At 46.7% G+C, this 25858-nt stretch overlaps 2 protein-coding genes across 16 annotated transcripts in view; one reads left to right on the plus strand and one right to left on the minus strand.

Annotated features, from left to right (window-relative positions):
* The first annotated feature begins 8265 nt into the window (after window positions 1–8265).
* On the plus strand, window positions 8266–17535 carry HNRNPH1 (heterogeneous nuclear ribonucleoprotein H1). 10 transcript variants are annotated; one of them, XM_072840484.1, is made up of 14 exons: window positions 8266–8420; window positions 8904–9032; window positions 10350–10505; window positions 10717–10860; window positions 12374–12512; window positions 13454–13632; window positions 13716–13787; window positions 13844–13977; window positions 14128–14263; window positions 14681–14740; window positions 14832–14921; window positions 15584–15676; window positions 16141–16190; window positions 16781–17535. In XM_072840484.1, the coding sequence occupies exons 2-13, from the start codon at window positions 8936–8938 to the stop codon at window positions 16188–16190; spliced, it is 1350 nt and encodes a 449-aa protein (XP_072696585.1). In that variant the 5' UTR covers window positions 8266–8420; window positions 8904–8935; the 3' UTR covers window positions 16781–17535. The 10 variants fall into 10 exon arrangements, with proteins under 10 accessions (XP_072696585.1, XP_072696587.1, XP_072696588.1 ...); XM_072840486.1 differs by having other exon boundaries at window positions 14832–14891; XM_072840485.1 differs by having other exon boundaries at window positions 8414–8527.
* A 2629-nt stretch (window positions 17536–20164) lies between these two features.
* The window catches only part of RUFY1 (RUN and FYVE domain containing 1), a 64688-nt gene continuing 58994 nt past the window's right edge, over window positions 20165–25858 (minus strand). For 5 of the 6 annotated variants that reach the window (XM_072840474.1, XM_072840478.1, XM_072840477.1 and 2 more), the window contains 4 exons: window positions 25325–25419; window positions 23102–23150; window positions 21695–21772; window positions 20165–20786 (listed from right to left, as the gene is read on the minus strand). In XM_072840474.1, coding sequence (XP_072696575.1) covers window positions 20643–20786; window positions 21695–21772; window positions 23102–23150; window positions 25325–25419 — 366 coding nt within the window. In that variant the 3' untranslated portion in view covers window positions 20165–20642. Of the gene's footprint in view, window positions 20787–21694; window positions 22419–23101; window positions 23151–25324; window positions 25420–25858 lie in introns of all 6 variants that reach the window. The other variant, XR_012037629.1, reaches the window with a different exon arrangement.

The raw sequence follows: 25858 nt of genomic DNA on the forward strand, positions 1-25858 counted from the left end.
GGGGCAGCCCGGACGGCTCAGCGGTTTAGCACTGCCTTTGGCCCAGGGCGTGATCCCAGGGTCCCAGGATCAAAGTCCCATGTCAGGCTCCCTGCATGGAGCCTGCTTCTGTCTCTGCCTGTGTCTCTGCCTCTCTCTGTCTCTCATGAATAAATAAATAAAATCTTAAAAAAAATAAATTCTGGATGTCTGGGTGGCTCAGTCAGTTAAGTGTCTGCTTGTGGCTCATGCCAGGATCTCAGGGTCTCTGCTCAGCGGGGAGTCTGCTTCTCCCTCTACTCCTCCCCACTGCTCCTGTGCTCGCTGTCTCACACATACTCTTTCAAATAAATAAAATATTTAAAGAAGAAATAAAAAAGGAAACTGACATATGCTACTACAGTGGACCTTGAAAATATTGCATTGGGTGGAATAAACCATACACAAAGGACAAATATTCTACCATTCTGCTTACATCAGGTACCTAGAATAGACAAATTCCTAGAGACAGAATAGAGGTCACCAGGGACTGGGGAGGGAGAATGAGGAGTTAGCACTTAAATGGCAGCTTTTCAGTTTAAGATGATGCAAACCTTCTGGTGATGGTTGGTGGCCATACTTGAACAACATTGTGAATGTGTTTAATCCCACTGAATTGTACATTTAAAAGCGGTTAAAATGGTAACTCTTTTGTTATGCGTATTTTACCACATTAAAAACTGTTTTAGTATTTTTTTTTAGTATTTTTTAAAAAATTTATTTATTCAGAGAGAGAGAGAGAGAGAGACTGAGAGGCAGAGACACAGGCAGAGGGAGAAGCGGGCTCCATGCAGGGAGCCTGATGCGGACTCGATCCTGGGCCTCCAGGATCAGACCCCGGGCTGCAGGTGGCGCTAAACCGCTGCGCCACCGGGGGTGCCCTGTTTTAGGATTTTATTTATTTACTCATTTTTAGAGAGAGTGTGGGAGAGTTAGGGGAGGGGTAGGAACAGACTGCAAAGGACAAGCAGGCACCTTGCAGAGCCTTGCAGGGCTGGATCTCCCAACCCTGAGTTTCTGACCTGAGCTGAAACCAAGAGTTGGAACTCAACCCACTGAGCCACCCACATCCCCACCACAATAAATTTTTATTTTTTAATTTATTTATTCATGAGAGACACAGAGAGAGGCAGAGACACAGGCAGAGAGGGAAGCAGGCTCCCTATGGGAAGCCGATGAGGGACTCAATCCCATGACCCCGGGATCACAACCTGAGCCAAAGGCAGACGCTCAACCACGGGGCCACCCAGGTGCCCCAAGTAAAAAAAATTAAAGGTAAGAAATGACATTAGCCGTAAGTGCATCTTGAACACCTGACTTAAGGATTCAACCACAATGAGAGGCTGGGCTAAATCCTAAAGACCACAGTCACTACCTAGAAAGTTCAAAACAATGGTAGTCGCGTTCGGCCTCAGAGGAGATGCGGGCAGCCAAGCGAAGGGGCGCGCCCCTGGTGCAGCCCACTCGGCGGGGAGAGCCAGGCCCCTCCCCCAGGACGCTCCGCCTCCGCCTTTGTCTCTGCTGCGCCAGGCGGCCGGCAGCCCGGAGGTTTCGGAGCGAGCCCGGGGCCTGGGAGCGGCGGTTGGCCCTGCGGAGGCCGCGTGGCGGAGGGGCGGGATGTGCTGATACTGGCTCCCGGCCCGCCAGCTCCAGCCGCTCGTCTGGAGGCGCTAGCAGGGCGGGAAGACACCACGTCCTGCGGTTCTCAGGCTCAGTCACAATTTAATGTGAAGTTTCATATCTACAAATGACAAGTGTTGAGCGTTAAAACGATGGGAAACACTGAGAAACAAAACAAGGCAATTCACGCATGCTCACATCACCTAAAGTCCCTGTAAGCATTTTGGATGATATTTTGGGTGTATTTACACATAAACGTTCTGTACGTGTGTGATTATAGTACACATTTCAGAAAACTGAGCTATGGATTATTTTTCACACAATGAATATTGTAAACATTTCAAAAATATACACTTAAATCACCGTGATTTTTTTTTTAAGATTTTATTTATTTATTCATGAGAGACACAGAGAGAGGCAGAGACACAGGCAGAGGGAGAAGCAGGCTCCATGCAGGGAGCCTGATGTGGGACTCGATCCCGCGACTCGATCCCGGGACTCCAGGATCACGCCCTGAGCCGAAGGCAGGCGCCAAGCCGCTGAGCCACCCAGGGATCCCCCTACTTTTAAATTTTTATTCACTTTGAGAGAGAGGTCGTGTAAGCAGGGAGGAGAAGCAGAAGCAGAGGGAGAGAGAGAATCTCAAGCCGACTCCCTACTGAGCACTGAGCCCAATGGGGTGCTAGATCCCACAACCATAAGATCATGATCTGAGCTGAAATCAGCAATCAGAGGCTTGAAATTAATAGTCAGAGGCTGAACGGACTGAGCCACCCCGGCATCCCCACTATTTTTATTTCATTGTATTATTTTTTTAAAACATTTTTTGAAGATTTATTCATGAGAGACACAGAGGGGCAGAGACATAGGCAGAGGGAGAAGCAGGCTATGCATGGGGAGCCACTAGGGGACTCCATCCCAGGACCCGGGGATCACGACCTGAGCTGAAGGCAAGACGCTCTACCACTGAGCCACCTAGGTGTCCCATCCCCATTATTTTTAATGACTGTGGAGTATTCCATTATATAGATCAATTTTTCTCAACTTTTTTTTATGATTGCCACCCAAAAGAGACTTTTGTTCAGTTTTTCCCCTCATGCTTCCCCCACATGAAACGTTAATTGCATAGATATACTGTATATTTTTTTAGGTGGCCATAAACCATTGTAATAACGAAGATTGTATTTGCCTACCCTCCCCCCACTAGAGAACCAGTTTTTGCCACTTTCAGAGGCAATATCAACCCAGGTGAGAATGCATGGTAAAGGGGATCCCTGGGTGGCTCAGCGGTTTAGCACCTGCTTTCGGCCCAGGGCATGATCCTGGAGTTCCGGGATCGAGTGCTGCATCGAGCTCCCTGCATGGAGCCTGCTTCTTCCTCTGCCTGTGTCTCTGCCCCTCTCTCTCTCTCTCTGTGTCTCTCATGAATAAAAAATAAAATCTTAAAAAAGAAAAAAGAGAATGCATGGTAAAGCTGTACCACAGTTTATTCAATACAAGAGACATTTCAATTGTTTTCTAAAATTTCCCTATTTCATGTGGCAATGAACATTCTTGTAATTTTTTTTTTTTTTTTAAAGTAAGCTCTATACCCAACACTGGGCTTAAACTCACCACTCCAAGATTAAGGGTCCCATGCTCAACTTGCTGAGCCAGCCATGCATCCCTTAAAAGGAATATATATACATATATCTTAAGACTTTGAATATATATTGCATATAGTCCTCCAGAGAGACTGTACCAATTTACATTCCAACCACAATGCAATATATGTGTATGTCACCTCCGTGCATTCTTTCCAGTTCTTTTTTTTTTTTTAAGATTTTATTTATTTATTTATTCATGAGAGACAGAGAGAGAGAGGCAGAGAGAGAAGCAGGCTCCATTCAGGAAGCCTGATGTGGGACTCCATCCCGGGTCTCCAGGATCAGGCCCTGAGCTGAAGGCAGCACTAAACCGCTGAGCCATCTGGACTGCCCTCCAGTTCTTTATTACTTGTTTTAACAGTCATTACTTTGTAAATTAGTGGTGAAAGCTGTTGTACTGTTATTTCATTTAATTTGTATTTCTTTGGTCACAGTTTTTTTTTTTAATATTTTATTTATTTATGAGAGCCATACAGAGAGAGGCAGAGACATAGGCAGAGGGAGAAGCAGGCTCCATGCAGGAAGCCTGATGTGGGATTTGATTCCAGGGCCCCAGGATCATGCCCTGAGCTGAACAGACTCTCAACCACTGAGGCACCTAGGCGTCCCTGGTCACAGTGTTTTAATGTAACATTACTATAATTTTGTTTTCTGCTCTTTCCCCCCATACAATTATGACAAACATTTCTTCACAATATCAAAAAAATCTATAAAAATATTTTGATAGCTTGCAATATGTCATTAAAAAAATTAAAAAGTGGAATATACCAGTTTCCATCAAAACTAAGATGTTGGGGCACCTGGGTGGCTCAGTCGGTTAAGTATTTGCCTTTGGCTCAGGTCATGATCCTGGGATCGAGCCCTGCATCAGGCTTCCTGTTGGGCGGGGAGTCTGCTTCTCCCTCTCCCTCTGCCTGCTGCTCCATCTACTTATGTTGTCTTTCTTTCTCTTTCTCTGTCAATAAATAAGTAAAATCTTAAAAAAAAAAAAAAAAAACCCAAACTAGGATGTCATCGATTTAAGACAAACCATTATTTTAGGTACCAGTAAGAAAATAAACGCTGCCAATTAAACTATAACATGCCACTCTTTTTTTTTTTTTAAAGAATTCCTATTTTAGAGAGGTTAAACTGTGAAGAAATGTTTTTTTAGAATTGATGAAAGAGATAGATGATGAATAAACACATCCTTTACCTCTGTATGGGAAATGGCTTTCTAAACTTAAAGATAAAAGAAAGTACATCTTGGAGGGGGGAAGGAAAGGAGAGGAAGTGAGTGCTTTCATCATGAACTTTTATGCAGTTTGTGTTTTTGTTTCTTGTTAAGGTCAAAGATCACATAACTGCCAGGGCAGGGCACCTGGGTGGCTCGGTGAGGTAAGTGTCCGACTCTTGATTTTTGCTCAGGTCATGATCTTAGGATTGTGAGATTGAGACCCACATCGGGCTCCTGGCTCAGTGAAGAGTTGGCTCAGGATTCTCGCTCTCCCTCTTCCTCTACCCCTCCCTCAAAAATGAATACTAAATAAAACATATTTTTAAAAGATTTTATTTATTTATTTGTGAGAGACACAGAGAGAGAAGCAGAGACACAGGCAGAGGGAGAAGCCAGCTCTGTATATGTTGGGAGCCTGATGTGGGACTCAATCCCCAGACCCAGGATCTCACCCTGAGCCGAAGGCAGACACTCAACCCCTGACCCATCCAGGCGTCCCAATAAATAAAATCTTAAAAAAAAAAAAAAGATTACATAACCATTATATAAAAAAAGATAAAAGACAGTAAAATTAATAAGATAAAAGAAAGTATCCATGGCTTTGACTTCATCAAAATTAAAAACATCTTTGTTTCTAATTATTAAAACAGGGGTGCCTGGGTGGTACAGTTGATTAATTGTGGGACTCTTGGTTTCAGCTCAGATTGTGATCTCAGAATGGTTGAGACTGAGCAGTATGTTGGCTCCACTCAGCACAGTCTGATTGAAATTCCCTCTCCCTCTTTCTCTGCTCTTCTCACTAGTGCTCTATCTCTAAAACAAATAAGTCTTTAAAAAATAAATATTAGAACAAGTAAGAGATAAGCAAACAGAAAAATATTTTAGGTAGGGATTAATGGCCTTAATAAGGACCAAAAGATCACTGAAGAAAGAAGAAAAAGTGACAATCTATATAACAGGGAGTTGGCTATAAATGTATAAAATTCATTCTACCTCACCAGTATCAAACAGATGCAGATTAGAGACAGGGTTTTTTTCAGTATTACATTAGCAATGATTAGTGGACAGGAAATTTTCAGTGCCAGCAAAACAAGATGTATGGAATCCTCACACACCACAAAAAGGTTTGTGAAGTGCTAGAACCTTTATTAGTGGCCTTCAAAAGATTTAGATCCTTTTGTTGAATAATTTTACTTCTAGAAATTTATCCTAAGTAAGTGATCTAGTCTATGATGATCATACAATTACATTTATTTTTTTAAGGATTTTATTTTTAAGTAATCTCTACACCCAATGTGGGGCTCAAACTCACAACCCCAAGATCAAGAATTGCATGCTCCACCAACTTAGCCAGCCAGGTGCCCCCATTCTTATTTATTTTTTAAAATATTTTATTTATTTATTCATGAGAGACAGAGAGAGGCAGAGACACAGGCAGAGGGAGAAGCAGGCTCCATGCAGGGAGCCGATGTGGGACTCGATCCTGGGTCCCCAGGATCACACCCTGGGCTGAAGCCTGCGCTAAACCACTGAGCCATCCAGGCTGCCCGCCCCCATTCTTATTACGTTAGAAAATCCCAAGAAAACTATAGAAAAAAATTAGGAAAAAACAAACATCTTGGAAGTGTGGCCATATTGTTAAAAGGTAAAAAACATGATTTTAAAAATTTATTTTATTTTTTCTTTTTAAAAATATTTATTTATTCATGAGAGACACAGAGAGAGAGGCAGAGACACAGGCAGAGGGACAAGCAGGCTCCATGCCGGAAGCCCAATGTGGGACTCGATCCCAGGACTCTGAGATCACACCCTGAGCCAAAGGCAGACACTCAACTGCTGAGCCACCCAGGCATCCCTATTTTATTTTTAAAGATTTTATTTATTCATTCATGAGAGAGGCAAAGACAAGCAGAGGGAGAAAGAAGCAGGCTTCATTCAGTCGGCTGTTTCAGGACTTGATCCCAGGACCCCAGGATCAAGACCTTAGCAGAAGGCAGACACCTGAGTTAAAGGCAGACCCTTAACCACTGAGCCACCCAGGTGTCCCAAAAACGTGACTTCTTAAAACACCCTACCTAAAGGGATCAGGGGTTTTCCCCCTCATCTGACCATAAACCAGTGTTCTTTGCTCATTTAATAAGACCAGAACTCTCAAATGCTGTAACCTATTAAGACATCGCCAGATGTTAAAGTTATATCCTAATTAAAACAAAAAATTAGGGGGCCTGGATGGCTCAGTTGGAGAAGCATCTGCCTTCAGCTCAGGTCATGATCCCAGGGTCCTGGGATTGAGCCCCTTGTGGGGTTCCCTGTTCAGTGGGGAGTCTGCTTCTCTCTTTCCCTCTGTCTGCCACTGCTCCCCCTGCTTGTGCACTCTGTGTCAAATAAAATCAAATCTTAACAATAAAATATTTTAAGGAGAAGAAACGTCTGGGAGGTGTCTGTGATATTCTGGAGAGAGCATCTAAGAGCAAAAAGTGTTCTTCATTTTGAATCCCCCCAGAGATAGACCTATACTGTCTGGAAGATGTGGGAGTCCCACATCTTGGTGACTCCAGCCAAATTGCCATTTCCTCTAGCTCTGCTTTCACTTGAGGGCAGGCAGCAGTACTCACACTGCCTGATCCTTCTGGGTCCCTCTTCCTCCCTCCCCGTTTTCCTGGACAAACAGCTCCTGTTGCTCACTGTTAAACAGCTGGTAATGCTTTCCCCTCTCTCGGGGTTAACACTGTTGCCAAGACCTAAATGGTGGCCAAGATCGTTCCAAGGTCTGGCCCTTCCCCACTCTGGGGTTCCTCTCTTGGATCATCGATCCTCTTTATTCCATTGATGTCTTTCTCTCGTTTTCTCGGACCTGCCAGATCTGGATTTGGCCTCCAAAGCCATTGCGCTTGGGCAGGAGCACGCTTCGCCTGCATCTTCCAACATCAGGGAGGCCTACCCTAAGTGCTCCACGTACCTTACTGCTCACGTGTTCAGGGCCTGTGCCCACCGGGCCCGAGCCGGTGAGGACAGGCGGGTCAGGTAGTTTCCCGCAGTGCCGGCGGGAACCACGAGTCTCACGAGTCCCGTACCAGGTGCGCACACGGGGAGGCCCGGGGGTCCCGCTTAGCCTTTGAAGAAATAAGCAGGAGCCCACTTGGGGGAGAGCGGAGCCCGGCGCTCACTAGACACCACGGGGGACGCGACATCCGGCTGCCCCCGCCCGTGCACGACCGGCCTCACCCGGGATGCCCCCCCGGGATGCCGCGGCGGGGGTCGCAGGGTGCGGGCCTTCGGCACGGGCACTGGGACCCCGCGCGGGCAGGTAAGGAGTGGAGGCACACACACCCCCGACGTGCCCCTCACGTCGCAGCCCCGCGGAGGGGCCCAGCGGGTCGTGGGCCGGCTCTGGGGAGAGGGAGGGTACAGGCGGCCCCAAGGCGGGGAGCGGCTGTCCTTCGGGCCGGCTCCGAGCACGGTAACAGGCTAAGGGCGGCAGGACAAGGCCACCGCGCCACACGCCAGGGCTCGGGACTGCCTTACAGACCGTACCCACTGGGAAGCGATTACCACCATTCCCCTCCCCCACTCGGCGGGCGAGGCGACAGACCGGTTTGAAGGAAGACGCATGCGCCTGAAACTAAAATCATAAACCGCGGAGGCTCCAAGTTCAATAATCGCGGGATGACGCAGGCGCAAAAAAGCAGAGCGGGTTTCTTGGGGTGGGGGGAATAAGCCTAAGACGCAAGCGCAGAATAGCTCGCTGGCGGTGGGGGGCGGCTCGAGAAGTTACGCATGCGTCGGGGCTCTCTGTGACGCAAGGGGGCGGTGCGGGCACCCAGCTGCGCGTGCGCAGAGCTTGTTCAAAGGGCCTTATTTAGGTTGCGCAGGCGCCCGCTGGCCATTTCTTCTCAGCCACGCCGAAGTCGTGTGTTCAGGTGAGTGTTGCCGCTTGGTGTTCGCCGCCCAGCGATCCTCGAGGATGCCATTTTTGGGAGGATTGCTTACCTCCAGACTTCTGTAGAGCCTGGGGGTGACCGGCGAGGTGCGGGCTGCCGCTTGGAGCCAGGAATAGTTGGCTGAGTAGCGGCGGGGCCGTGGAGGCCTGCAGGCCGCGTCGACTCTATTGTGTGAGATGTCGGAGGAGGCGGAGCGGAAGCGGCCGCCGCCATTTCCTTGCATCCACGCTGGCGCCAGGCCAGGGCCCCCTCGCCTCGGAGCGTCGGCACCGGGTGTCCAGAGCGGCTTTGGGGGCCGGGCCGCTGGCCGAAGGGGTGCTGGGTGTCGGAATGGGCAGGGTTCGGGCGTCCGTACGGGCTCGGCCCCTCTGGGGCGCCGCGGGCCGCCCGGCGCCTCGAGGTCGGAGGGCAGTTTAATTATGCCTTTTCCTCGTTCTCTGACGCTCGTCGCTCGTCTTGCAGCCTGTGTCGGCCCCGAGACCCAGTAAGAGACGATGATGTTGGGCACCGAAGGCGGAGAGGGGTTCGTGGTGAAGGTCCGGGGCTTGCCCTGGTCTTGCTCGGCGGATGAAGTGCAGCGTTTTTTTTCTGGTGAGTTTGAAGCGGAGGCGGGAGTTGGTGGCCGGGGCCGGCGGTCGGGCCGGCGGTCGGGCGGGGAGGCGGGCGGCTGGGGCGGGGCGGGGCGAGGCGGGCCTGGGGCGCCCCCTAGCGGGGCGCGGGCTGCAGCCGTTCCTGCTGGGCTGCTCGCGCCTGGAGGGCTGCTGTTACGCAATGGAAATTGCGAAAGCCCCGCCCGCCCTCCGAACCCCGGGGGGTGGAGGTGGGGGTAGGGTGGGTGAGAGCGGCCTCTGGCGGATTTTTTTTCTTCTTTACCTACTTTTAAGCCTTAGTCTTTTCTATGGCTGTTTTTTCGAAAGGATAAATGGAATTTTCCTCTCCATTTTGAGAAAATTGTCCAATAGCTGGGCAAACAATACTAAACATTTTGCAAATCTTTAAAGTATAACAGTTTATTTCCAATTTCGGTATGCCCTTGAAGTGGGGGCATTCGGCTTCAGAAAGTTAAAATGTCTCTTCTTAATTTCAGACAATTTTCTTAATCAAGATTTGGTAATTGTGAAAAGTTCTTGCTCATTTAGTTCTTGATCTGGCTCACTTTATAGTTGACATTGAAGCCCCAGGGAAGTTCACTTGTCTGTGGCTTTTTTCCAGTAAGCAGGTTTCCTGAATAATTTCTACAAAAATGTCCTTATTGTTAATGTGAGTTTAGACTGAGAAGGGTATATTCGGAAGAAATTCACAGGTTTTGGAAGGATACTTGTAGTATTGACTGAATTTAGCGTTGGTAATGGAAAAGGACCTGTAAAACGAGAACCAAGTACACTGGAAGCCACCTTGCAGTGAGCAAGACTGGGTTTGGCTTCAGCTGTGCAACTGGAGCATTTTAGCTTGCTAACATTGATCCCCTTTTAGGTGAGTATTGGCCCTGCAGTTTGGATTCGCAGGAGAAATTGTATGTTGCTGCTAGTAAGGTAAAACCATCACGTGCCCCAGACCAAAACTTGAAACCAGACTCCGTGGCATAAAATTAGACTCCAGACTTACTTTATGAGAAGTTACTAAAGATGTTCAGTGGAGAGGACTTGGAGATAACTTTAAGAAACTGCTTTGGCTATTGGATTTTCCTGATGTAATGGGAACATGTCTAGGGAATAAGAAAGTTTGGGAGAAGATAAATGCTTAAGTACTGGAAAGCAGCCCTGGGAATTGGTAATATGGGTCATTCTGTGCTTTGCAGAAACTTTACTTTGTAGCAGGGGCATGAACAGGTGTTTCATCTGTATCACCCAGAGGTGGTTTTTTTTTGTTTTGTTTTAAATTCCGTATTAACGGTTGTTTTCTTTCCAGACTGCAAAATTCAAAATGGGGCTCAAGGTATTCGTTTCATCTACACCAGAGAAGGCAGACCGAGTGGCGAGGCTTTTGTTGAACTTGAATCAGAAGATGAAGTCAAATTGGCCCTGAAAAAAGACAGAGAAACTATGGGACACAGATATGTTGAAGGTTTGATTTATGTTGCCCTAGTAACAGTAAATAAAACATTAAACACATAGAGCTCTATCTTACCCCTTCTGAATTTTAGGTATTTGACCGCATGGAAATGGTCATCTAAGGGAGTTTATGGCAGCTCTTCCTAGATTATCTAAAGACCCAGGAAGTCTGAACTTTGTTCTCTAACTTTCCAAAATTGACTAATTCTAAGCACCTCTTTCAGTATTCAAGTCAAACAACGTTGAAATGGATTGGGTGTTGAAGCATACTGGTCCAAATAGTCCTGACACGGCCAATGATGGCTTTGTACGGCTTAGAGGACTCCCCTTTGGATGTAGCAAGGAAGAAATTGTTCAGTTCTTCTCAGGTATGTAGTTCTGTTTGATGCTGAGCAGTGAGTTCTGGCTAGTTTCTGGCAACTTGTGATTTAATAGACCTTAAAGTTGAGTAGCTTAGATATTTAAACAAGTGTGAGTATATGCAGATGAATTAAATGTTTTCTTCTTCCTGGAGACCTTCAAATAATTTAAGCCCATCTTAAAGGTGGAAATTAAGTACTTCCAATATGCTAACTTTGCCTATACTTAGTGTTGTAGTTAGAGTAGATCTTTAAGGATTGTCCTCAACAGCTTTACTTTCCTCACAATGCTGTTCAGCAAAGTACTTCAAGTTAAAGGTAAGATCACTTAACATTAGATTAGTATCAGTTAGGTTGTTGTAATTTATGGCAAGTGCCTATGTCTTAAGACACATTTGGGTCTTGGGCCCAGAAATGTCTCTAATGGTCTAATTAATTTTCTGTAAGAAGAAAAAAAAACTTATGGAAGGAGCTGTTGGTTTTTTAGCCAGGGAATTAAATATAAACCAATCTAATGTAGGAGTAGTTTGAATGTAGTCTCAGTATCTGAAATACAGAAAGTGTTTTGAAATTGTTCTGGGCCTAAAGTATTTGAATGTTTTTATGCTGAAGAGCTGATAAAATTGCATGTTTAGCAGAATGTTAAATCATATATTTTCAGTAACTTTTAATATTCATGATGTGATAAAATGGAATTAACAAGAAATCCTTTCATGGTTTAGTGTAGTATGTAATAAAATCTTAGAAATGTATCAAGTCCTAATGTTTTGCCAGAATTTTTGAAATCAAGTCTGTTTTGATTGTTTTTGTCTAAATTGGTGAGAATTGAATGCTATCTGTCAACGTTAAATATGAACATAATTTCATATCTTCTAGGAAAGTGCTTTAAGCCCTTTTTGTAAGCTTGGGAATGTATCCACGGAAAGGATTTTTCATAGACGGAAATTCCAGAAGTGAATCATACTACTGTTAGAGCATAAGAGTGCATGATTGTGCTGTGTAGATCAGTTGTTTGTTGAAAAGTTTAGATTGTATGTTTGTCAATTATATGACTTAAGCAATGTTTCAGTTTGTATATAAAATGTTTAAATGTATAATTTTTTTTAAAAAAAGTTGAAGTTCCACTAACTTAAAACATTGAAATATAAAATGAGGTAAAAGGTGTGTTTGAAGTTTAGTAACTGTTGTATATATTGCTTGAAAATTATATTAAATTCTTGTGTAAATCTCAACATTAATTTGCATAGATTAGAGTGTTAATTGTTATTCTTAATGCATCCTGTGTTCAAGTGTTTTTGTTTTTGTTTTTAACATACTATGCCATGGGGTGTGTTAAGAATTGAGTTGTACTTTGTAATAATGGAACTTCATATTACAATGCATATGTAAACAGTACTGTTGAAAGCATACCGTTCACCTAAAGTTAAAATTCTGGTTTATTTAAAGCTATAAGAAGAATCATTTCTGGGCTTGTGATGTTAATATTGCCCCCCTACTGGGGTTATTTGTCCTTGGGTTGAAGGGTTGGAAATCGTGCCAAATGGGATAACATTGCCGGTGGACTTCCAGGGGAGGAGTACGGGGGAGGCCTTCGTGCAGTTTGCTTCACAGGAAATAGCTGAAAAGGCTCTAAAGAAACACAAGGAAAGAATAGGGCACAGGTGGGGATGGATGGTTGGTTGGATTTGTCACTTTTCTTATGGTAAACAATTAAATCCATATTCTCTCTGCTTAGAAGAAAAATATATTTTCTAGTCTCCACTAATTGATGTTTGCCACAATTTCCAAATTTTCTTTTAAAGTCCCATCATACATTGAGATGAAAGTTTAGGTTTTAAAATTGCCCCCAGTTAATTTGATCTCCCTGTCAAATATTGTAAGATTCCTAATTCTAATCAATAGAGTTGAGAGACTATGGCTTTAAAAAAATGTTAATACAAACCTGGCTTTAGCTGTAATAACACCCACCTAGTAAATTAATATTACCATAAGAAAATGTGATACTTTCTGATCTTGTTTTTAAAGTTGAAATGCAACAAACTTTTTCTTGCTGTATAAATATTCTGCATATGTATTAATAAGCATAGCTTTCAAGAAATTGTCACAAAAGGTTTTATTCTCTTTGCTTGTGACTATTTTTCATTGAAGCATGCGCTTACCTATGCTGATTCCTACTAAAAGCATAGGCCTGGGGTATTACTGGCGAAATGAAATGTGTAGTGTGGGCTAGACTGTTGGTGGAGGCTGGCTTTTTAGCCCACTTGCTATACATGCTGCCAATGGATTTAAGACCTGAAATGTTGAAAGTTGAGTGGAACTCTTTCCCTCCTAAGACATTTATAGTACTCCTCTTTACCTCTAAGGTTGGGCTCTGCCTCAGAGGAGTGTTTTACTCTATATATAAAGTTTACATTTATAAAAATCTTACATTTGAGTGAATTTCTGGTCATTGCCTATGCAAATATAAGAAATCTGGCTTTAAATATTAGTCAGTTTCATGGCTATGACTACATTGTTTTCTTGTGTAACTAAATACCTGTATGAAGTGGACTAATGTTTTCTCTCCCCTCCCCATCCCCTTCCCTCGTGAACAATGCTTTAGGTATATCGAAATCTTTAAGAGCAGTCGAGCTGAAGTTAGAACTCACTATGATCCACCACGAAAGCTTATGGCCATGCAGCGGCCAGGTCCCTATGACAGACCTGGAGCTGGCAGAGGGTATAACAGCATTGGCAGGGGAGCTGGCTTTGAACGGATGAGGCGTGGTGCTTATGGTGGAGGTACGTGAGAATATGCAGGCATCACAGGGTCTGTTCCTCATGTAACTGTTTTCATTTGATTGATTGTACTTACTGTTTTTCAGGTTATGGAGGCTATGATGATTATAATGGCTATAATGATGGCTATGGATTTGGGTCCGATAGATTTGGAAGAGGTAAGGTAAGAATTGAACTTCTCAGCTGAAGAGTACTTACACTCTTGTCAATCTAGACCTCAATTACTGTTTTTCAGGAATGTCTGATCACAGATATGGGGATGGTGGCTCTACTTTCCAGAGCACAACAGGACATTGTGTACACATGCGGGGATTACCTTACAGAGCTACTGAGAATGACATTTATAATGTAAGTGTAAGATAAATTTATAAGTTTTCTGTTCCAGGAGAGCAGTAAAACTTCAGTCTTAACTCTAAGTGAAACATTAAGCTGTAAATTGTTTTTTTTTCTTGTAACAGTAGATATTTGACTTTGTTTTCTGAAATACCTTGTATTTAGTTTTTTTCACCGCTTAACCCTGTGAGAGTACATATTGAAATTGGTCCTGATGGCAGAGTAACTGGTGAAGCAGATGTCGAGTTTGCAACTCATGAAGATGCTGTGGCAGCTATGTCAAAAGACAAAGCAAATATGCGTAAGTGTGGTTTTAAGTATCTTGGGGTCTCTTTTAACGGTGACCAGACCAATGTTTGTGGATAGAGAAGTAATAAGGATGTGTGAGAAATTTATTTTCCAATAATGCGTTAGTTCTTTTGGTGTGTGTTTAAAAAGCATGTGGGTTTTAAAAATTAGTATGATTGAAAAGGAGTTATTGATGGTAACACGAACTTGAAGTATATTCTTAATTGACAAATGTAAAACAATTTAGGTGAATGTTTAAATCAAAAGGCTGGTTTTTGAAACCAGTGTAGTTAATCCTCTGAGAAGCAGCTAGAGTTATTTTTACCAAAAGTATTTGAAGTTCACAGATCTACTTGTTTAAGAACTTAAAGTGCTTATCTTCTTTCTTTCACCAACAAACACTTTCAAAATTTTTTTTTTCTCATTTCAGAACACAGATATGTAGAACTCTTCTTGAATTCTACAGCAGGAGCAAGCGGTGGTGCTTACGGTAGCCAAATGCTAGGAGGCATGGGTTTGTGTAAATATCACTTTAGTGTCTTTTTTTAAGCTAACCTTGTATGCCTTTTCTCTCATTTCAGAACACAGATATGTAGAACTCTTCTTGAATTCTACAGCAGGAGCAAGCGGTGGTGCTTATGGTAGCCAAATGATGGGAGGCATGGGCTTGTGTAAATATCGTTAGTTTTTTTAAAAACCAAAACATATCTATATAAGTCAATTATATAAGTTAATTTATATTTTAATGAGTTTAGCATAATGCAGTTAAGCAAAGAGGTTTCAATTTGGATTTTGTGTCTGGCTAATTTAAATCCTTGTGAGTTAAAATGTTTAGATAACTAGTTTTAAGTAGTTTTGGGGGAGGGGACTGTGGAAACTAGTTGAATTATCTTAAGTATGAAGTAGAAGTCTGAAATTAATGATTAGTTAAAAGCACAAGGTCAAAGTTTTGGGCATGGTTAGTTGGGTATAATTAGGTGTTCGGTGATCAACTGTATGACATAACCTTACTTACAAGTTATGGGGGAAAACCCCACTAAATCCAGTTAAGCAGTATTCTAAAATCATCTCAATGCCTCTACCTACTGGAATCACGTGGATTTAGTCCTGCTGATGTGCATATACTGTTAGCCTTTTGGTTTATAAATGTTTGTCTAGTTTATATGATGGATAGAAAGGTAGTTTGGTCATAGGCAATAGGCAGGAGGAGGCAGAGGGTTATAGTGATATCAGATCAAGACTGGAAAATCATAGACTTAGAATTACAAGCCCGGTACCACCAGGTACCACATTACATATGGAACAAGGTTCTAATGTTCTCTTAACTTAACAGCAAACCAGTCCAGTTATGGTGGCCCAGCCAGTCAGCAGCTGAGTGGTGGTTATGGAGGCGGCTATGGCGGCCAGAGCAGCATGAGTGGATATGGTAAGGATGTCTTTTTATATACTTGAAATAAGTTTTAGGCAGGTTTCTTAGTTGGGGGAATATGCAGGCTCCTTTTGGTAAAACTGGGTTAATAAATATTTGCTTTTGATCCAAAAGTAACTTGTTCTTATTAGCTTAATTTTCAGAACCAATCATGGGGAGGGGGAAGTGTTACAGAAATTGAAAGTAGTCATTGCAACTTGGAATAATGTCGAGCCAGAAAACATCTGCCTCCGTTTATTTAAAAAATTAAACTGTTGATTTTTTTTTTTTTCTGTCTTTGGTTAGCATTAAATCCATTTTAGATGGAGGGAGAATTTTAAATAGTAGAATGGTGGTTGGGTTTAGGACCGTATTTACTAGTCAGGTTTATCCTAGGATTGCTTTATTTTTATTTTTTTTCAATTGGTCTAAAGAATGGTGATTTTGGTATTATAGTCTTACCCTACAAAATCCTTTTGCAGACCAAGTTTTACAGGAAAACTCCAGTGATTTTCAATCAAACATTGCATAGGTAAATATTTTCTCAAAAAATATAAATTCCCAATAGCAAATACTGATATGTTGTAATATTTCTATAGCAGTCAATGGCTCTGACTTAACTCCATGGAGGCTGCCATTTTGGGCACAGTGAGTTGCCTTTAGTCCCAACTTTTGTCATCTCACTTCCTGCCCACCATGAATAGGAAAAGCAAGAGACTGCCCCTGTCCTCCCTATTCATATATGCCATTCGATGGACACATTGTGAATGTTTATGGTAAAATTTTTTTTTAAAAATGCCTTGCTTAGCTTTAAAAACATCATTTAGTAATTTTGCAATTTTTGAAAAACACTAGTTTTCCTTTAAACTTAATTTTCTATGTTGATCCTGAAGCATCCAATTAAATGGTAGCACAAGAGTCTGGCAAGTTGGTACTGCAGAGAGAAGGGGTTAATTGAGACTTGTTTGGAGTCGGGAGTCCCCTTTCCCAAACATGCTTCTCGCCACTTGGACAGCAGCCATTTGTACTCGTATACTTTTTAAACTTTTTCTTGGAATGCTATATTTTATTGGCCTGTTAATCTGATGATTCTGCTGACTTGTCACCTGGATCTCTCTGCAGGCAGCCAAGGAGCAGTGAGCAGCAGCTACTACAGTAGTGGAAGCCGTGCATCTATGGGAGTGAACGGAATGGGAGGGATGTCTAGCATGTCCAGTATGAGTGGTGGATGGGGAATGTAACTGATCCTGATCACTGACTCTTGGTCAACGTTTTTTAAAGAAAAAAAAGTTTAACAGTTTTGCAATACAAGCTTGTGATTGATGCTTATTACTCTAAGTGGGAATCAGGATTGTTTTAAAGACTTAAGGTTCAGTATTTTTGAACACAAACATTCATCTAGGATGTAACACCTGAGTAAACTAGAACTGTTAAACAATTTTCAGCTTTTCTCTAGTTCTATTGTAGGATGTACTTAATAAGCAGCAAGTGTATTTAGGTTAAAGCAGTTGAATTATGTTAAATGTTGCTCTTCTACCACGTTACATTGAACACTGTTGGGATGCATGTTGAAAGACATGCTTTTTTGTAAAACGCAATATAGGATCTGTGTCTACGATTAAAAGTGAACACATTTGGCATGTTTGTTAATTCTAGTTTCATTTAATAACCTCTAAGGCACGTAAGTTTAAGCTTTTTTTTTTTTTTTTAAGTTAATGGGCAACTTTGAGACGCAACACCATACGTTAGGATTTTGGTCTTGGTGTTTGTATGAAATTCTGAGGCCTTGATTTAAACTTTTCCTTGTATCGTGATTTCCTTTTAGGTGTATTGCGCTAAGTGAAACTTGTCAAATAAATCTTCTTTTAAAAACTGCACTTTGTCTTGTCTGTGCTTCAGTGTCATGTGGACTGTTTCTTGGTGCTCTCTTCCTGCCTGGGGCGTAGGTGACAGTGGCCCGTGTCTCTGGCTGTGGCAGGAGGCTTGGCAGTCGAGGCCATTGTGTAGAGGTCGGCCGACTCCTCAACTGAAGGTAAATGTCACTTTTGGGCCCTTGTGGAAGGGCTGTGTGATTGGCCTGGCTGCACAGGATCTAACCTAAACTGTCTAAATGGCTGTGTGCTTGGACAAAACAAAGGGAGCAGTGGGAAGTATGCTCACTGCATGTTGTGCATGTTCTTGGAGTCCTTTAGCAGTGTGGCTAAGGAGGCAGGGCCATAGGCAAGGGGGTTCTGAGGAGGAGCTGCCCTTCCCACCCTGGTGGCCTCTTGAAGTTTTGCTTGCATGGGGTGGGGGTCCTTCAGAAGAACTAGCTTATTAAGTGATTTTCAGATGAAGTTCTTCGATCTTAACATTTGATTCCCAAAGACCACAAACTGAGGATCAGAATTGATTTCTTCTGTGATGTTTCTGAGGTAGAATACCAAGTCCTAGAAAGGACTAGTCGTTTTAATGCAGTAACTGAAATCCATTTGTTTTGGCAGAACTCCTGGTAACTCTTGAATAGGTGGCATTAAACACTTTTTAAAGGTATGGTCCCCAAAGAATTCAGTAGATCCTAGTAAAGACTCAAAGCTTGAACCATAGTGATTTTAAGGCATTTTCACTTCACTGTGAACGGTAAAGATGTTCTTTCATCTGGGATGATTAGGATTCTAGCTGTTTTAAAGTGTCTACAGATGGTAGCATTTCAGAATGTTGCACAGAACTGTGTGAAGGGTTCCATGGATCCTGCCAGCCTGCTGCAGGCCCTCAGAGAACTGGGTGCCGCCCCCCGCCCCCCCCCCCCGCCCCCCGTGGTGGAGGAGAAAGGTCTGTAGTCAGGCTGGGGTACAAAAGTCTTGTACTTGGAATGTGTCCTGTAGGCTGTCTTTTGGGTTAGAGCAACTTTACAGGGGAGGTGTAGTTCTGGGGTTGCTATTCAGCTGTGTTCCAGGCCTAGTACTGCCCCTGGGATCTTGCATGGAGTTGTGTGGGGAACCGGCTCATGGAGGGCTCCTTCCCCAGGCCCATCAGCTAACTTGGTTTATGGGAGGGTTATCTGTGTTGCAAAGGCCTGTTGGAGGAATCTGAGAAGGAACTAGAAGTGGGAGGAAGGGTAAGTTCATGCAGAAAGAACCATTTAGCTTTTGAAAAGTGAGTCTTGGGACCCTTCTGCTTTTTTGGAACCTTGTGTTCCATCGGCCTGCAGTACTTGTTGGCCAGGACCAGAACCCCTCCAGATGCTGTGGGGAGTTGGCCCCTGGGTAATGAGTGGGTGGTTCAGCTGGAGGAACACTGGCCTTGGTCATCTGTGGTCCCTTGTTGCCCAGGGTCAGGAAGGTTGCCAGACCACAGTCTGCATGCAGGTCCCAGAGTTCAAGTGCATATCTGATGCATGAGTAGGAAAGTTCTGTTGCACGCTGCTGAATATTTGTAACTGGCTCTGTGATCTTTGAATAGTGCCTGTCTAGTACTTGTAGATGGGGGGAGGGAGCAGGAAAAACCTGGGTAGGATACAGGCAAGAGCACTGAATACCCTGCCTGGTGGTCTAGGACTCAGGTATTCTGCTTCCCTTTTTGTGTGTGCAGATGAGCGCTAAGGCACAGAGGTGAAGTGACCTGCCCAAGGCTCCCCAGCAAGTTGGAGTCCAAATTGGGTACCCTGAAAACCAGGTACTGATAGCTCTTTCGTGCTAGACCAGCTGGGGGCAGTGCAGTGGTATGTATAAAGGTTCTGGAAAAAGCTGCTCCGAGGAAGTGATGAAAGGGAAGGGGGACCCTGGCAGCTGCTCTGGCTGCCATGTACTTCTTGATTGGATGGGAAAACCTACAGCTCGCAAGGAACAGGACTTTGTACCTGGGCCCCGCAGAACACAGGGACCTAACTTTGCTGAGCTGCCCAGGTTCCTATTCTCCTAACAGATGGATTTCAGCGAGCGGTAGCAGATTTGGAATCAGCTAGGCTGCAGGGACCCTCCTGCAGGGTGAGAGCCCAAGACGAACCAGGCCAGCCTAGAGGACAACAGGGAGGTGGACTGGGCAGTCCCCTGAGGGCAGGTGGATGGACTAAGTCTGGACAGCGTTACAGCACTTAGTTTTGCTTCCTTTTGAACACTCGAGGCCTTGGTCCTGTTGGGGATGGGGGTGAGCATGCGTGGAGTCCGTTTTCACAGCTTATAAACAGTACCTGTCCTAGCATGGCTTTGGAAGTTAAAAAATGACTGCCCTGGCAGGTGCTTTCCACAGGTGTCTATCTGGAATCCACTAGATCAATCCCCATCGTTTGTGTCAGCTCCCTGTTGTGTAAAGGAACAGCATCTGAGATCTGGTAACAGGAGTAAGGTTATCTCCCCTGTGCCCATTGGTGGAAACCGGGCAGGGCACAGCCTGTGCCTGAACCCAGCAGATGCACCAGCCCTCACCTCCCTAGGGTCTTTATTTAGTCCTAGGCCTGACAACAGGGGTGGCACTGAGGCCAACCCCTTTGAAGCCTGACACAAGAGCCTACAATTTTCTGCACCAGAATGAAAAATAAAGGATTTTATTGTAGGCCCAGAGACCTATAAGGGTGTGACATGGCAAATCTCTGAAGCAGGGAAGGCACAGTGCAGGGTTGGGGGTAGGAGGAGAGGAACTGGATTGCTCACTACACTAATATATAGCTGCTGAAAAACTGGTTAATTTTTTGAAAAGTGAAAAATGACAGTAGCAAAATCATGAAATTATCATCTGAGCCAAAGCCGGCGATGTAGCCAAGTGAGAAGGTAGAGTGTCTGTCCCCATGGGTTAATTCCAGACAGCATGGAAAAGTGCGTACCTCCCAGGCTGGAACATGGTTCTGGAGCGCCCGCAGACCCAATGGGGATCAGAGTCTTGCCTCTGATACCCTCAGGAAACGCTTCCCTGCCCCTCCCCACCCCCCCGCATCAGCCCCTGAGACCGAGGTTTGGCACTGTTCCAGGGTTGCCCTGGCACCGAGACAGGCCCTGCGGAGGCCCTATGCCTAGGAGCCAGTGGAGGAGCAGCGCTGCAGGAGCAGGGTGTGGCAGCTGTCGCACACGCGCACGGGCTTGGGGTAGGAGGGCAGGGCCAGCTCGTTGCTGGAGCACATGTTGCAGAAGATGTGGCCACAGTGGCGGCAGTGGTGCTAGAGAGCAGAGAAGAGGCAGTCACAGTAGGCCTTTGGAAGTCCGGCCCTCCCCCAGAAGCAGGTGTCCAAGTGGAAGGGGTCCTGGTCAACTCTGGTTTCTAGGTTTGTGCTCCTCTAAGGGCCGTGAGGTACTGGTAGAGGGCGTGCCTTTGTGTGTCTGGATGACTGAGCCTCTCCTGCTCTAGCATGTGTCTTACTGGGGTGGCTGGTGGGCCCTGATCCCTGTACTCCCTGCAGTCAGCTGGAAAAGACTCCAGGTTTCTTTAGTCAACCCTGCCTGGTGGCGGGGCAGCTGCCTAAGCCCTGGGCACAGGTCAAGACAAGCATCCACGGAGCCTGCCTCCCTCAGGCTAGACCCTGGACCTTGGCCTCAGGGTGGGGCCACATGTGGGGCAGCCTCAGGACCTGCAGTGAGGCACGGGTGAGGATTTGGGGATGGATGAAAATGCACCCCCATGCGGTACTGTTTGCTGGCAGGGGAGGGGTCTGTGGCCTGCCCCTGTCCTGCCCAACTAGTTCAAAGCCTTGTCGACCCTGGGCCAAAGGCTGGGCGAAGACTTCTGTCCTCGAGGACCTGGAGGCCCGCACCTGCCCACATCGCCAGCAAGCTCTTCATGCTGCTCAGATGCCCGTCCTGAGGCCTGCTAACAAACCCACAGGTTCTCTTCAGGTGGTTTTTGCCTAATTTGGCCAGATATTGGTCCTGTTGCTCACAGTGAATTTTCGGTGACACACCTAGTGTTCTCAGTTACTGAAAAGATTGGGTGGGGACAAGCAGGAAGGCTGTGTGCGTGGGCCAGGACCCCAGCGAACATGGTCACGGTGCAGTAGCCCCGACCCACAGGCACCCACAGAACGGGCGGAAGGGGCCCTCCAGGAGCTGGTGGGAGACCTGCTCCATGTACCTTTCTCCGGGAGATGGAGAACTCCTTCTCACACTGCTTACAGTGCGTTGCCTCGTCATCCTTCAGCCACGTGTGGCCCTGAGAGGTGAGAGACCACAGAGAAGCTCACTTTACGGCAGTGGCCGGGCCACTCTTCTAACAGTGCTTTGGAGGGAGGGTGGCCTCTTCACGCACGACGCAGCCTCCCAGGCCATGGGCACTTGGGCTTCTGGGTCCCTGCAGGTCACCTCTGGGCCTCAAGCCGGAGTCCCTGGCTTCCTGTCACCCTGAGCCTCTCCCACCCCTTCCTTGGGCTGAGGTAGCAGAGTTGGGGTCTGAGGAGGCCTGCTCCACGGCGGCTGCTGGCTGAATGGGGTGGAAGGAGGGGCCGGGCCCATCACAGACCACATGGACCTGCCACTGTGCCCCTGCCCACATGCTAAGCCTCAACCCTCAGAGCAGAGCAGGGAGAGGCGGAATCTGAGGCTTTAAAGTGCCTTTCTGGAGATCTAAAGGAAAATGAGAATGTGCCATTAATTCAGCCCCAGAAACTAAATGCTCAAATGATAAGCTTTTCTGGCTCCTTAGCATCCTTTAGCCATCACTTTCCCAGTGACAGAGTGACCTTAGGAGCTGCAGCGCTGGTCCATCAGCTCCTTCCTGTGGTGCTGTCACTGACACATGTGGGCAGCAGGGACAGCAAAGATAAGCAGCTCATAGTAACCACATCCAAGGAGCTTTCCATCTACGAGGGAGGGAAAAGCTGGTGACGCTAAGGACACGTCCGGGGCTGCCACCTCAGACCTGTGATTTGCTGGGTCTCTGATCCAGCGGGGGCCTGAGGGCAGACATGCCTGTCCCAGGCAGGCCACCCCTTCCTCTCTCCCGTCTCTACCTGGCCAGATTGGCACCCATACTGGGTCATCTGGTTCACAGGTTCCTGCTTCCTCCCCTGGAGATAGTCCAGAAATGTGGCCCAGCTCAGGGCCTGGGCCTGGGCTTGAATGGTCCTCAGAAGCAGCACAGAGCACTGCAGCAGGGCAGGGTGGCTCTGGGCCCCTGCACTTACAGGGAGAGGTCTCATGCTCCCTATTTAAAAATCCCAGCTCTCTTTCTGCCACTTTCTGTGTCCTTGATTTGGGCACCCATGCCTTAGGCTCACTGCCGACCCACGGCGGCTAGCTGAGGGGCTGGAATCAGGACCCAGGTGCTGGGCTGGGCTGGGCTGGGCCCTGCCACCCATCAGCATCATGTGTCAGATCACGTGGTTCTGGGCAGCACTGTCTGACCTGTCAACAGGTGACAGCCACCCCTGCCGCCTCTAGGACACTTCCTCACCTAACTTGAGAACCTGAGCATACACAGAGCATGAGCTGGGCTAAGCCGGAGGCAGTGATTCTGATGGTAATAACGTTAATAATCTAGTACCTTCAGCGCCTTGTTTACTTCCTTGATGTCTTCCATCTTGAGCTTTGACCTTAAAAAAAGAATGAAAAATAATTTATAGGTGTGAGAAGCTCTCAGATGCAGCAAGTCCACAGTGACTGTCTGGCTTGGGGAGGGTGACGGGTCTTAGGAGAGCAGTTCCAGAACACACTTTTCACCTTTTATCATCCCAGAGTCACAGCATGCTGGCTCATGCCTGCCACACTCTGAGGCTGAGCCTGTGACCAAATGTGGCCCAAAACAGACTGTCAGCCTGTAAGTTTTAAAAAGACTTTGAAAGGGGATTCCTGGTTGGCTCAGCAGTTTAGCGCCTGCCTTCAGCCCAGGGAGTGATCCTGGAGTTCGGGGATCGAGTCCCACGTCAGGCTCCCTGCATGGAATCTGCTTCTCCCTCTCTGTCTCTCATGAATAAATAAATTGAATCTTTAAAAAAAATAAAGACTTTGAAATACTAGGGACCATTTAAAAATTGAGAAGAAGGGATTCCTGGGTGGCTCAGCGGTTTGGCGCCTGCTTTTGGTCCAGGGCGCGATCCTGGAGACCCGGGATCGAATCCCACGTCGGGCTCCCGGTGCATGGAGCCTGCTTCTCCCTCTGCCTAGGTCTCTGCCTCTCTCTCTGTGTGACTATCATAAATAAATAAAAAAAAATTAAAAATTGAGAATAATTTCCTAGAAGTCAGGTTTCTGGCTTCTCTGGGCAACCTTCCTGCATGGGACATGTGCTTGAGTGGGTGTGTGGGGCCCCTGTGGGGCTTCTGTGGGGCGGGACTCCAAGTCTGCAGGGCTGGCCTAGCCCCTCCTACTGCTTGCTCCACCTATAATCGTCCTGCACAGAGGTCAGGGCCGCTTGGTGTTGCCCTAGCTCCTGAGCTGTCTACACAGAAGACAGGCCTGAACATGGTCTAAACTGGTAGAACTGAACCAGTGTGTATTTCTAACTGTGGGGTGGGGCGGGGGTCTGAGCCCTTTTGTGAAAGCTGAGATTGGCCGACACAGTCAGTGGGGTTAACCTGATCTAAGTGTCAGATTGGCAGGGTTCTGAGCCACGAGACTCGAGGGCTGGGAAACAGCGCTAGGGCCTTCGTCCCACCCGGAGCGGCTCAGACCAGAGGCTGCTCAGATGGCAGCCTGAGTGTGCAAGCACATCCCTGGGAATCCCAATTGGGGAAGGGCCCAGATGCTGCCAAAATACAGAACCTGGGCCGTGCATCCAGCTGGAGGAGGGGGGATATGAAGAGAGCCCTGTCCTTCTATCATGTGGTGTGGGCTTGCAAGATGCTGGGGCGGGGGGAAGCAGCTCCTTGGGGACCCCTGCCCATGTCCTATGCTCCTGACATGGCGACCTCTACGCAGCCTGATGAGGGATGTCTGGGACATGCGCCACTGCTGTGTTCCTTGCTGCTTCTAGGTCACTGTGCTTGGGGCAGGCGCTAGAACAGGATGCTTGTGGCGCAGTGGGAGCCCAAGCCACCTGTGAGGGAGCAGAAGATGGACAGCCAAGGCAGGAGTGAGACATGGGTTCCGGATGGCTTTTTTGGCTCAAGTATGTGAGTTGGATTTCGTCCCTCTGCAACCATGAATCCTGACTCATAAGGGGATAAGGCTCCCCAGGGGCTCCGAAAGCGCAACCATCACACAAATAGGCAAATCCTACCATGCAGCACTGTGACCTATCAGATGGGCAGAGCAACCTGGCGGGACTGGGACACCAGGGCAGACAGGTGTCAAGTCAAAGGAGGGGCAGAGGTTCCAAGGTCTGTGCTCCTTGAGCAGCACCAAGGACAGACTAACAGATGCTGGCAGGTGAGAACATCCAGAAAGGGAGGTAGGGATTTGTGCTTACCCTGTTGGGGGGCTGGAACCCTCAAACCATGGGGCCTCATCTGGTCTAACTGCAGCCCAGCCAGCACCCTGCTTGCTGCCCCTGCCCACCTGGCTCCCTTGGGACCTAGAGGCTGAGCTCATGGACAGGAGGGCTCACCAGGGGGATTTCTGGATGCCTCAGTTGATCGGCGCTGGGCTCTGAGGCCTGACTTCTCCTGGGAGGTTGCCCTCCAACACTTGGCAGGCCCCCGGACCAGCCCTTCCTCTTGTGAACAGCAGAATTTGTCTGGGGCCCAGTGGACAGGCTAGTGTGACTGTTGGGGTGAGGGTAGTGGTGGCCCTGACGCAGGTGGGAGGGCAGGGAGGGTGGGCTTCTTACTGGCTGAGGTGCAGGCCCATTTCCTGGAGAGCTTGCTCCTGCTCGTCACAAACCTTCTGCAAGTCTGCCTTCTCGTCCTGGAGCTCCTGCAGCTCCTAAAATGGACCAATCGGAGGCTTGTCACCCTGATGGCAGCAGCAGGGAGGTCAGGATGTTTTTCAAGAACAAAGCAGTTTTGTGGTGTTGATCTCACTGGAGCAGGGGTTATTTTGTGGATTACCTCTGCTGAGTGGCTCTCCTGTCCCACGGCCCTGGGACAGGAGAGCAGAGGCCCTCATGGGGTGAACCAGGCCTTGCCGGCTGAGTGGCTATAAAAGTCTATTTAAACAGAGAATGGCCTCTACACCTGCACAGCCACGACTCCTGCAGAAGCACAGCGAAGGCTTATCTAAAGAAACGGATTTCTGGGAAGGGCAGGTCTGTTGGAAACTAAGACACTTCCTGGGAGTGAATGACCAAGGCTGATGGAGGCCACATGTGAAATCTCATTCATGGCCTAAGAATGGAAAGCCTTCTGGAGCCCCGAGACCACCT

The sequence above is a fragment of the Canis lupus genome, chromosome 10 (genome assembly GCF_048164855.1).
Source record: "Canis lupus baileyi chromosome 10, mCanLup2.hap1, whole genome shotgun sequence".
Taxonomy (NCBI): domain Eukaryota; kingdom Metazoa; phylum Chordata; class Mammalia; order Carnivora; family Canidae; genus Canis; species Canis lupus.